The sequence below is a fragment of the Temnothorax longispinosus genome, chromosome 2 (assembly GCF_030848805.1).
Source record: "Temnothorax longispinosus isolate EJ_2023e chromosome 2, Tlon_JGU_v1, whole genome shotgun sequence".
In the NCBI taxonomy this organism is placed as follows: domain Eukaryota; kingdom Metazoa; phylum Arthropoda; class Insecta; order Hymenoptera; family Formicidae; genus Temnothorax; species Temnothorax longispinosus.
The window spans coordinates 9,002,828-9,015,914 of NC_092359.1; the positions used below are offsets into that span (position 1 = coordinate 9,002,828).

Below are 13,087 nucleotides of genomic sequence, written 5' to 3' on the forward strand. Positions count from 1 at the left end.
GTGGATCTAAAAATTTTATGATTTATGATTTTAAATCTGAAAAGTAATGGCTTTCTACTACACACATGTACATTTGTACATACATACAAATACATTGTTAATTACATTAATTTTATCTTATAAAATAAAAGAGATAGGTATACACATATGTATATATAATTTATTTATTTTATAAAATATTGAATTAATTTTTCATTGTCAATATTTAAATTGAGAGATTTTGTTTCTATTTACATCACGGAGCAAATAAAGTTAATACAATTAAGAAAGTAGTTTAATAAAATTGCTAACACATGTTAACAAGAGTAATAAAAATAATTTCTTTTTATTTACAGCATAATGTAATAACATTGTTGAACGTGTATTATAAAATGTTTAAGGTCGAATATGTTCGGTTACTTTATCTCAATGAATTTATAAAACACAACTGCAATGCGTAAACACATTGTACAGATGAAATACTTTTATCTCTTGAGTCATTATAGTATCTTACCCAGATAACCAAATATTAGCCGCATAATGCACGCACGCGTACAATGGCATGCTGTCATGTGATGTACATTAGATACTGCCGTACCTGACGAGCACAGTGACGGCACATTGCGCTTAACGGGCAATGCAAGTAGCATGATAGCATTTTGTAGGTCAAAATTTTCGGCATCGTGCATAAGATATAACAAACAATACTCATCGTGATAGCACCGTGCTAGCACTGTCTGCTTATCGATATAAAAGTGACACAGAGACAGCATAGTTTTTGCATGACATGCTGAGCACAGCGTGCGCTGTCGTGCTAGCACGCTTGGTTATCGGGGTTAAATTTCAACGTGAAGTTTGTTGCGTTATTATAAATTTTATTTAGCACTTTATTCAGATTTAACCCTCAAAACGAAGTGTTGCTTTCCGTCAATTATAAACTGAATTTATGGGTCCCTCGTGTGCCTTATTAAATATAATGTTAATGTGCTTAAAAAATTCTGAAAAAATTCTTTTTTCATAAACATCGCATATATATATTTAGTGCTAATTCAATACCCTACGAAATAAAAAAATAAATAATATTTTACATGTATCTACTTATTATGTAAATTATTATGAGAAATCTTGTCATTATTTTCAAATTCAGTTCCTGTTGACCTTGTTGTATGACTAACAGACTTAATTACGAATAAATCATCACTTGATGAATTGTGTGTATGTGTGTGATTCATTAATTCAGCTACGTTGCAATATCTTTTTTTATAAGCCGATGACTTGTATATTTCTCGTTTCTTTTGAATATCTCGAAACACCTCGCGAATCGGTCGCGAATCAGCGGCTCGTTTCAACTCATACACAAATACCATTGTAGACGCTAGAAGGCCAACGACGAGCGTTGTAAATCCGGCGCCTAACGGTGTCAATCCAAGGGCTATGAAGTTTCCATTAAGACCATCGTACTCCTCGACGACTTCCCGAAGATTAAAACTGGCTCTTCGATGAATAACGTCGTTGAGATGAAAGTGAGCGATGCCTGATTCCTTCAACCATAGCGTTATCTAAAGAATAAAGAAAATTTTAGAGTACAGACAGGATTTTTGTCGCTGATATCACGTCAATACAGTCAATTTTTTAATAAATTTATTGAGATAAAATAAATAACAATCTTTGTACTTTGAATAACTTACCATTACTATTCGCATATAGCTTTACAGTAATATTTACAGTAATTAGATTAATTATTGTCTAATTGTTAACATTAATTACATACATTTTTATGAACTCAATTAAATGTATAAAAAGAATAAAAAGTGTATATAGATCACAATATGCAGACGAAGTTATTAATTAATGTATGATTAAACATTTCAGCTCAATTCGAGTCCTCTTGGACTTGTCCGTTTAAATTTACATTCTATAGCTATCACTGTTCATTTAATCAATGTTTGTCAAATATATGTATATAATTTATTTATTACTAAAGAGAGCTCAAATTAAGTCATAACTTTGTACAGCGATCAATATATTAGCCTTATAACGATCAATATATTGTCTTTTTGTATGTTTAATTGATTGTAACTTCTAAATTACTAAAAAAATGCGAGTCTACTTATCTGAAGAAAATTAATTTGAAATAACATATGTTTTACAAGTTTTTAATGTGACAGTTTATCTAATTAATTAAACATTTATTTCTGTTACCAACAAATCTTGAACCAAGTAATATCTTGAGAGTTCTTATAAACAAAAAAAATTAGCTCTAAGGATTATATCTTTATGATACTTTACGACTGAGAAGGTCTGATTGCGCGATTGTCGCATTACCGTGTCAACAGGTCGCAACAGCCACGATTGAACCGCAAAGGATGAATAATAATTGCCCACTTGTTCTCTCATGAGTCTGTAGTCCTTACAAACACAGTTTATAGTTCATTTTAGCTATTTTCAATATTTTTAATAGACGCATTCTTGCATCTTACTTTAATCTCCTCATTGAAGATTTCATCCTCAGGAAAAAATATCGAGTCTATGACTTTCCCAAAAATTGCGAATTTACCCTTTTTGATTAATGCATGTGCGTATGCCTCTTGACCGTACACGGGGATATATTTTGTAGACAATTGGCTCGTGTAAGGATCCTGAAAGTATATATGTTTATCGTATCAGAAAAATCGTAGTAGAAAAAATTCCCGTTGCATAAGCATAAATTTTACGTACTTCCATATCAAAATACTCGGGCCAAAATGGAACTGGTCCTATATGACCCCACGATAAGTTAGCCTCGAGAAATTGACGTACCGTATCGATCCTATAAAAAATGCGCGATTAATATCTTTATATTTTACATAGATACAAATGGGTGAATAATAATATACGATTTTATAGAAATTTTTGTACATAAATTTAAATATATAAACAGAATAATAAATTTCTTTTGCCAGTATAAAATAACAATTCAAGTAATTTTTTTAAATCGACCGTGACTGGCAATATATAACGTCTTTTCGATATGAACATTGAAAAACTGTGAGCCAACTTGGTTTGTCAGATTTACACAGCACTTTTTCGGATCAATCATCGAGACATTATTAATTTCGACCATGGGTTTTGGTCAGTTGATGTAATTTCTAAATTAAATAGTTTTAAATTTTTATTGCGAAAAATATTACCCCAGCTATTTAATTTCGAAATTACATCAACTGACCGAAACCCATGGTCGAAATTAATAATGTCTCGATGATTGATTCGAAAAAGTGCTGTGTGAATCTGACAAACCAAGTTGGCTCACAGTTTTTCAATGTTCATATCGAAAAGACGTTATATATTGCCAGTCACGGTCGATTTAAAAAATTACTTGAATTAAATATATAATTTTATATAAATAAAAAAGAGCATACCCCTTAATAATAATTCTACAGTTTAACCCTTCGTGGTCACACTTATCTACAGTTTCATAATGGTCCACACCGTCAAAACGACCCCAGCGACTTTAATCAGCTTCCGTACTTACAATTTTCATTATTTTGATTTTAAAAAATTACTGAACCTTCTTGAAATGTTGTAAAACCTGCCGCAATATTAATTTTGTTAATAATTTAATATTAACACACTGAAAAAAAAATCGCAAAGTAAGTGTAATATCGTTAGTGTAATTCTGCTTTGAAAAATTTATGGGGTTATGCTGATCCCTAGTGACCACAAAGGGTTTAAAAAAGAAACGTAAACTATAACAAAGAAAGAGTTAAGTTAGTGACAAATGATTTTTCACTTAAATTAATTTAATTAGAAATAATTAAATTTAAGGATAACACGCATATTATCGTTACCTGTCCTCATATTCTGAACTTGTGAGTCTTGCTGCAAGACTGCTGCAGTAGGCGGTTATCAGCAGGAATCCTGTAGTTTGCCATAAATGCAACTCGAATCTAGCATTAGCGGTATTTTGGGGCATCCATGTGCCCACTAAACGACCGATCAGTTCCGTAATCGTGTAGAAAATGCTTCGAAAACCTAAGAGAATATATTATATCTAACATTTTTTGTCTTTCACATATCATATATTTTCTATAATATTATTATATCACAGTGTACAACAGTGCAACTAAAGTTGGAAGTTTATTATTGTTTTATTATTGCTTTTATAAAATAAAGAAGAGATAGAAAACAAAGCTAGGAAAAAACTGTTTGAGTAAAGTACATAATTTTTTATATCATTAACATACAAGCATATGATAAGAGCCATATTACTTTTTATCTTAAATCTATGCACGAAGCAGTTGAAAAATAACAATTCTGATTGTTTAATAAAATAGCACACATTTAGAAAGTAGAATGCATTTATAAAAAAGAAAAAGATCCAATTACATATTACATGCAATGTATCAATAGAGACACGGCAGTGTCTCGCGCCAAGTACACTCGCAGCGCGGGACCGCCCCGTGTATCTTTACGCAAGAGTACCTACGAGAGTTGCGAGATTTTTACCTGAGATTTTGAAATCTTAATAACGACTAAACGGATCAAGTAGGTTCAGTCGATAGCTTGGGTTCAATTTATATAAGAAAAGTTTATATAAGATTTATATAAAAAAAGCGTTTTTTTATTTTTCCTCCATGTGCCCTACATTTTTAACTTACGTTTCGGAAATTTCGGATCGATCCTAGCACGTGTATACATATATATACTCTCAACAAACAACATGATTATCACAAGTATCCAACAATTCACCGAGAAAGGTCTCGTGAGCGCCCAGAAATTGGTGATCGGTTGTGGTCGCGGTACCAAAAAATGTATAAACATCTGAATCCATGGTGTAGTCATATTCACGAACTCGTTGTGACTCTGAGTTAACCAGATACTTCCGAATGCTAGATCAATCTTCGTATGAGATCAAAAATTATTTTAAATTGTTTTGTTACATTTTAATTGAATTTAAAAGAATCCAATATTTAAGTATTTTTCGGTAGAAAAATCCTGATACTTGGAATACATTCTCTTCTATATTTAAAACACGAAAGATATTTAAAATATATTAGAAGCAAATTTTAAGTAGCATAATTATAGACTTGAATAAAATATTGTTATAGCTCTTATAAGTTCGATATAACTCGATAATGTTACTGCAAATTTGTTATTAATTACGCCATAAAAATAAATTATTAGTTTATTAGAATTTAGAGAACTTTAATTTAAGTAATTATACCCTTTTCTCTCGTATAAGTTGGATGACACCACCACTCCATTCTGTACCATTGCGTCGACCGTATCTAAAAATTAGTTTATTTATAAAATTAATATTTGACATGCATTAACATAATGAAAAAACTGGAATACTCAAAGTTACCGGTAATTTCCATCTAGCTTTTGTATTGTCCAAGTAAAATTCAATTTCTCCGCTATGACCAGAAACAATTTCACTTCTATTCCATCCTTTTCTTTATCTGGAAGATATATAAACACGTTATTGCTTTACTTTTTTCCAAATTAACTGGCAATTAATTGATATTTCAGAGATTTTAGCATTAATTAACAAAGGTGAAATTAATTATAAGTTTAAATAATTTTATTCACCATCATCTGCTAGAAAAACCTCTTCTTCGACGCCGTTAATTATTTTCTTGGTTGTTTTCTTGAGATAGGAAAAAGGTGGCTGATAAAAAGTACATACTCGCAGTTCTCTACCCCTCATATTAACCGTGTTGAATTCAGACATCAGATCCTCGTAACTATAATTTACGCAATTCAACATATATATATATATATATATATATATATATATATAATATATATCTTTGCTTACATAACATTTCATTGATATAAAAAATGCAGAATATTTTAAATTGATGTTTATATGTATAATTTATTATGAGGAATGTAAATATGTGAAAATAAGTTACAAAAATTGCATACCTATTTACTTTTAGAAAAAATCTGGGAGACAAATAGTTTTCTGATAAGGTCCAAATTCCAGATCTCGATACAATATTTGCATTGGAATTTCCGTATAAAGATACATTAAAAAGTTTCGAAGTATTTTTCAATTCGCCATTGATGATAACAAGAATCTCTGTCGTTGAGATGGAAGAAGGTACTCTGCCGAAAGATATATATACTTACATTAATTTTAAAATAATATGGTTATAATTAAATAAAATTGTCTATTACACATTTCATATTTATCTTTTATTCACATTCTATATTTTATATATTGTATTATTATTTAATAGTATTAAAAATAAAAATAAAAATAATAACCAATAATAGTTACAAAAATATAAAATTCTTAAACCTATAGAGCCACATCACCGTTCGAGAGCCTGACGAATACATACCGAGTTTTTGTCGTTACATCTACGAAGTCAAAGCCGGAGATAAAATGTAGTCAGCGAAAGTACATAATTAATTCCTCGTTCGAAGGCTAACTACGTTTTATCTTCGGCTTTAACTTCGTAGATGTAACAACAAAAACTCAATATGTATTCGTCAGGCTCTCGAACGGTGATGTGGCTCTATAGGTTTAAGAATTTTATATGTTTGTAACTACGAATACCTATACACAATTTATGTTAACCTATGATATTTTATACTACGGCTGAAGAAAACTCGGTGAAGTCGAAACGTTCCGTTCTTTGTACATATGTTAATTAATTATATGATTTAACATCTATTAATGCTTGATCATTGGCCTTTTTCTTTTTAAATTTTAATAGTATTATTCTCTAGTATTATTATTATTTAAAAATTTAGATATTTTTGTTTTGGTTTACACTCGCATAGCTTTTTCAATTTCCTTATCCGTCGGTCCCAGCAAAAAATATCCTTGACAATCATAGATTATTCTATGTAGAAGATATTCATGTGGATAAACATTGATAAATTGATTAAATAATACTTCCACATCGTAGATCGATTCTAAAAGAAAAGTTACTTTACTTCATAGGCAGCGCATTGTTACTTCGAAATAAAGTATAGGTGCGCGCATACGAACCACTTAAAAAAACATTACAACATTTAGAGTAAAGAAACGATTTCTTGACCATTGTCGTAAAATTTTCCGTTGAGATCCAGGATTCCGCTTTGGAAGTCTTCATAATATTTCTCTTATCAGTTAACACCGGAATAACGATGAGTGATAAAACACCGAACATTGAACTCACTTTCATGATGAACCATTATCAATTGTTATAATTTAACGTAATCTTTATGCATGTAACTTTTATTCCTAAGAGTGATATAAGTCGAAAAGCTACACGCGTGTTCAGAAATTAAAAATATCAACTATCTTGTAATGATTATTCTATGTATGCGTGCATATGTAATTTTAAATTTCAATTAATATCTGTTCTCGCATTGCATATTTAATATTTTTCAGAATTGTGTGCTTAGACTTATCACGCAATTTGATGTACTATATAAGAGCCTATTTAAATGAGGCTTGTATAAGAATTATTGTTCATACATGCTGGAATGTCGAGTAGTGTTATTAACGATTTAACACTAATCTAATATTGATTTATATAAACACACTTAATTATAATTAAATTAATTAATATTATCTGTCAAAGCAAGTCGACTTTCTCGATAATTATCGTTATCTGCCACAGCAAATTTCTCGGAGAAATTCGTTTTTTCTTAGATTATTACACTTAGCAATTAGTACGTAACACACGAGTATGTTTAACATGAGAATGAGAGTCGACTTGGTGAGTTATCCAAATGGAGTTGCACATAAGAACGGTGTAAACGTGTCTGTACGAGCACGCTCATATGTGCAGCACAGTAGCCCTTCGTGTACAGTGAGGCACTCGAGGTGCAATTTGACAGCAGATAACTACATCGATAGCGTACCCTGAATAAACAGCTACGACCAACATGGTTGACATATGGTGTAATTACTCGACGAATAAAAAATAACGTACACGCAATTATCTCCCACGTACGTTGCTTAATTGGTGATTCATAAAAAATTGAACCATAACATACTTCGTGACAGCAATAATGAAACTAAACACGTGGTGTGGCATTCGTTATTGTTATCTCGACAAGTTAGAAGTTGTCTAACAAGCTGTTGCGAGGTGTCCTTGGTACTACCGCGATCTACAGATAGAAGTAATTAAGAATCTTATATAAACGGTATAATGAATATCTGCATTTAATGAAACAGATTTGCATTTAATTATTATTAAATGTTGCAATTTGCATATAATATCAGAATTTTTTAAGATTAACACGTTTTTATTCTCATAGTGCTTTATTAAAAAGGAATGCGTTTGACGTCATCTTATTTTTATAGGTAGTAAAAAGAAGGGAACTATAAAACAATGTTAACAATTCCCCAGTTTGTCGTAGAACAGCCGTTCATAACAATAAAAGATAAAACACGCAAGATTGCATTTATATTTAACAGATATTTCTAAAGGAGAAAAGCGGCTCAATAGAAATGACGTGACAATAATAACGATTATTACGTATCTTGACATGTCTATGCTCATCAACATAAATAACAATGACATACTGGCAGGAATATTAATAACTCGTTATCGCGTGTGTCCCTAATCGTTATACGATCAAATGGTCTCTTATACCGACTGGTGGCCGTGACCTAACGATTTGCAAAAAAAAAAAAAACACGATGGTGTTAGGGTCAGCAGGAAATTTCACGAGCTTCAAATAATTACCAGTTCGTACTAATAGATGTAAAAAATAGATTCTTTTTAAATATTATTTCTATAATTATAATTCTTATTTTAAAGTAATCGATGCAAAAAATATATTGATTATTAATTTCTTCTTAGGACAGAAAATGGAGCAATTCATCTTCTTAACAAAAATTTACGGAAATTAGAGCAATCATGGAGATTTGTTAAGATAGAAATTGGTAACCCTTTTTGGAGACTTTAGAGAAAAAATGGGACTCTATAAGCTATCGAATGACACCTTATTTATTACTCTACGATTATTAGTTTCGCGAAGATATAAACATTCAAAGTGTGACATGTTTTCGTTACATCTGTGCCTGGATTTACCCCCTCCCCTTACTGTCGACAAATACGTAGTTCTACGTCAAAAGAATTATTATATAATGATGAACAAACTGCGAAATCCATTCGAATCACCCGCCATCGAAGCATCGTTCATTATCAATTCTTATCAAGTTACGTAATGTGTTTTCATGCTTAATCATAAATGAGACGTCGCTGCTGTCGCGTTTTCTATGCCATCGGCAGTGTTCTTCTACAACCTAACATAAGTTTCTCTTGTCTCTCGCCAAAGATTTACTTTCTTCATACTTCTTTCGCTAATTAATACTTAGACGTATGATAACGAGCAGCTGATTACGTACGTGTCTTGTCGAAACGAGTTTTTATTGGCGCGATATATTTAACTTGATCAACACAAAAGTCAGCATTATTTCCGTTGGTCAGAAAGTGAATTATTTGCCGATATTTATGATTCATCACTTTACAAGTACTAAGAATGAGCGTTTTGACGCTTACGAACTTGTTTGCTAGCACGGCAGCAGGTAATATTTTCGTTTATTTAAAACTAGAATAACCAGCGTTGGATGTATACCTAATTTTACCACATTCGTCAATTTGAAAACGGGCTTTATTTGTTATTATTTTTAACTTCTTTAATATTTAAATAAATAATTAATTAACAAACATAGCTTTTAGTTACAAAGACTTTAATATATTTATTTACGAAGATATTTAATATTTTAATAAGAACCTTTTTCATAGTTATTCCATTCTATTATATAAAAAAAACATATAAATATATTTTGCAATAACAATATTTTCGAATTAGTATTATATTTTATAAACTGTTAGCCATGTTTCAAAATAATAATTTAATTAGATGTTAGATTTACAAAATTATTTTGCACTAAAGAAGAAACCTTTTTACCACTTACCGAAAATTCTGATATAAGAGAATGTTTTATTGTTGTATATTTTTTGAAATTAAATTATGATAACTATAAAATTATTAAACTCGTCATTTTGACGGATTTTGATGTATTCTATATGTACAGAACTTCGAAATTAGAGTGCTTAAGGAGGTTCGCCTATTAGTCGAAAGTCAACTTAGAGTTTTGATTTTTTTATATGATTTACATAAACACTTTACACAAATAATCCCAAAAGTTGAGCAATATTGACCTTACGTGTTAAAATTCATAACTTTGACATTGAATATCTCGATTTTGGTACCGGCACGGTTCATACAATTGAAAAGGTGTATAGATAACACTGTTACGAACTATGGTCCCCAAAGTTCAAGCATAGAAAATCGATTAACCGGTGAACGTTCTTAACTAATCGGCTTAAATTACTAGATATTAGCGAAGGCTTACAATTAGTTTATATATATATATTTTTTTTAACACATAAATTTCTTACTTCTTGCGAAAAAGATACACATGCTTTTTAACATGTTTTACGGCATCAATTTAGGAGCAAGATGTTATTCAAAAATAGGATTCGTTGGACTGGGCAACATGGGCGGTCATATGGCGAGAAATCTGCTGAAGAAGGTAATTGGAAGTAACATTTGATGAACTATTGTCTTTTTTAATTAAACGATTTTCATTAATAAATTCATTCTCGCATTGTCGCAGGGATATAAGCTCACTGTATATGACGTGAACAAATCCGCGGTGACGAATTTAGTGGAAACGGGTGCAAGTTGTGCGTCAGATGCGGCTGAAATGTCAAAAGAAGTTGAAGTTGTCATCTCGATGTTACCTTCGAATGAACATGTTCTTGATGTATACACTGGCAAAAACGGCGTGTTTAGGTAAAAATCAATTTTAAAGTCCAGCATTTTTTAAACCCCACTGTTAATTAAATGTATAAGTTGCAATTTGCGATTACTTCATTTATCGTTGATTTTGGTTTTAGTACAGCGAAAAACAATGTTCTACTGATCGACAGCAGTACCATAGACCCATCCGTGTCTCAGCTGGTCGCATCGCAGGCTCGAGAACGGAATTTGAGATTTATCGACAGTCCCGTTTCAGGAGGTATGTAATTTATTCATTTAGATACGTAGGTAGCATATATGAAGAAACGAAAAATATGAATTTACCATGTAGAAACGAATTAAGTATGCATCACGAATTGTTGACTAAAGTAATAGTGACAAAGTAAGTAACCTTACTCTGTTTCTCGTTTTTATCATGTTTCTGTAAGTTTTTATTCTTTAATCTACTTTCTTATGATAGCATCTTTTAAAGATTATTACGTATCAAATTAATAATCGTAGAATTATCTCTTTCTAAAGAACGGACTTTACATTATTGACTCACTTATATTATTAATAAAACACACCTTTGACAACCTCAGATACCTCACCCTATTTTTTATCACATTAAACTAGACTTGTTCTCTCTTCAGAACAAAGAACTATATATGTATATTGTTTATTTTCTCTTTCCTTTTACGTTTTTAACCTCACATAGATGTTTTAATAATTCTATTTGTTGACTAGTTTTTAAATTAAATTAATTTATTGTATAATGCTTTCAACTTTAATGTGGCCCTTTGTAGAATTGTTATAATTTATGTAGTTCGTTCTTTATTTTTTTTTTAGTTATAATATATTAATTTATCTTTGTATTTATTCTTTTTATTTATTATTACTAGTAGTTTTTAACTAATTTTTCCTCTATCTTTATTAATTAATTGAATTTATTTTATGGCTAATAAAAACTCTGTGCTGTTTGAAACGTTCCGGTAAATTTTTTATCAGAAGATAATAATTCTTATTTTATATTACAACATCCTCATTGTTTTTTTTTGTTTACTAATTTATTGGTTTATTACATCGCTCATGACCTTTTCTCGTTGTTAAAATAAGAAATGACATATGTTAAATCGCGTCGATTTCGCAGGTGTAAACGCAGCCAAGGATGGCACATTAACATTCATGGTGGGCGGCTCGGAGACAGACTTTAACGATGCGAAATCTATCCTCGAAGCTCTGGGATCTAGAATAGTGCACTGTGGAGACGTAGGCATGGGACAGGCCGCTAAGCTCTGTAATAATATGTTATTAGCCATTAGTATGATTGGCACTGCGGAGGCATTCAACCTTGGGCAAAAGTGAGAGCACCAGCGGTGTGCATATGCGCTCGTGATTGTGGCCTTCAACGCTGCAGTCGGTAGTTTTATAGAATGCGTTATGCATTTCAGGTTAGGCTTGAACGCCAAAATATTTGCGGACATCGTCAATTCCAGCACAGGCAGATGCTGGTCTTCCGATCTTTACAATCCGGTTCCAGGAATTTTGCCCAATGTACCCAGCTCGAAGAACTATGAGGTAATCGAATGTGAAAGTCTTCTGCGTGACCCGATTTTCTTTTTATGCCGCGCTGATTCCCAGAAGCAGAATTCCAACCGGAGAAATTGAGATAATTAAGAAAGCTAAAAATTCCAACATTTTCGGTTACAAAATTGATGTAGCTCGCGTAATTTATTTATAGAGAACTCTTACAATTTATTCAAGACCGGATAAGCAAAACGTAGTCGTTTCATCGAATTTATTCGAATATCATTATTCGTAATTGATTTTATGCGCACGTCTAATGGGAGCTGTGATGATTGTGAAGCTAATAACAATTAAGTTCACACGTGTAGGGCGGTTTCGGGACAACGTTGATGGCCAAAGACCTGGGATTGGTGCAATCCGCCGCGACCAGAACGCAAACTCCGATTCCCCTCGGTTCTCTGGCGCATCAAATTTATAGAGCGATCATTGCTCAAGGATTCTCGGACAAGGATTTCAGCGTGGTCTATCAGTTCCTTAAAGGTAAAAATTGAAAAGACTTGGAAATTTATATTATAAGTTTTGTTAAAATAATGTATGTACCATATTGTCTCGAATGAAGTAAACGAATTTTGTACTTGGTTTTGTTCACAAAAGCTGATGTGTTTTTTTGTATTTTCTATCCAACACCTTAACATCGAACGATTATAATCTGCATTACTCATGCGTGTTCTAAAACCTGCAGAGGGCACCAGTTGATAGGCAGGGGCTAATAAATGATACCTGTTAGCGGCAAGGTCACTATTGACTTTAATAACGGGTAAAATTTTATTAAGAC

General features: G+C 31.6%; 2 protein-coding genes across 5 annotated transcripts; one reads left to right on the forward strand and one right to left on the reverse strand.

Moving 5' to 3' along the window:
* Positions 1 to 779: 779 nt before the first annotated feature.
* On the reverse strand, positions 780 to 7,142 carry LOC139825180 (probable glutamate receptor). The gene is given in 12 exon segments (XM_071797690.1): positions 780 to 1,538; positions 2,305 to 2,388; positions 2,460 to 2,618; positions 2,698 to 2,788; positions 3,807 to 3,990; positions 4,617 to 4,857; positions 5,183 to 5,246; positions 5,324 to 5,420; positions 5,551 to 5,705; positions 5,890 to 6,072; positions 6,747 to 6,913; positions 6,915 to 7,142. Coding segments are annotated over 12 exon segments (2,118 nt in total). The 3' UTR covers positions 780 to 1,073.
* A 2,038-nt stretch (positions 7,143 to 9,180) lies between these two features.
* LOC139825187 (3-hydroxyisobutyrate dehydrogenase, mitochondrial) lies at positions 9,181 to 12,905 on the forward strand. 4 transcript variants are annotated; one of them, XM_071797722.1, is made up of 7 exons: positions 9,181 to 9,502; positions 10,437 to 10,516; positions 10,601 to 10,779; positions 10,884 to 11,005; positions 11,876 to 12,086; positions 12,158 to 12,303; positions 12,608 to 12,747. In XM_071797722.1, exons 1-6 carry the CDS (start codon positions 9,457 to 9,459, stop codon positions 12,300 to 12,302), a joined length of 783 nt encoding a protein of 260 aa, XP_071653823.1. In that variant the 5' UTR covers positions 9,181 to 9,456; the 3' UTR covers position 12,303; positions 12,608 to 12,747. The 4 variants fall into 4 exon arrangements, with proteins under 4 accessions (XP_071653823.1, XP_071653822.1, XP_071653821.1 ...); XM_071797721.1 differs by having other exon boundaries at positions 9,182 to 9,502; positions 12,621 to 12,761; XM_071797720.1 differs by having other exon boundaries at positions 9,184 to 9,502; positions 12,177 to 12,303; positions 12,608 to 12,905.
* Positions 12,906 to 13,087: the final 182 nt, after the last annotated feature.

What these genes read in the sequence shown, in the direction of transcription:
- LOC139825187 (XM_071797719.1), top strand. Translation starts at nt 9,457, where the DNA reads ATGAGCGTTTTGACGCTTACGAACTTGTTTGCTAGCACGGCAGCAG. An exon ending in CGACAGTCCCGTTTCAGGAG is followed by an intron (nt 11,006 to 11,875) that starts GTATGTAATTTA and finishes TCGATTTCGCAG; the next exon opens with GTGTAAACGCAGCCAAGGAT. An exon ending in GCATTCAACCTTGGGCAAAA is followed by an intron (nt 12,087 to 12,176) that starts GTGAGAGCACCA and finishes TATGCATTTCAG; the next exon opens with GTTAGGCTTGAACGCCAAAA.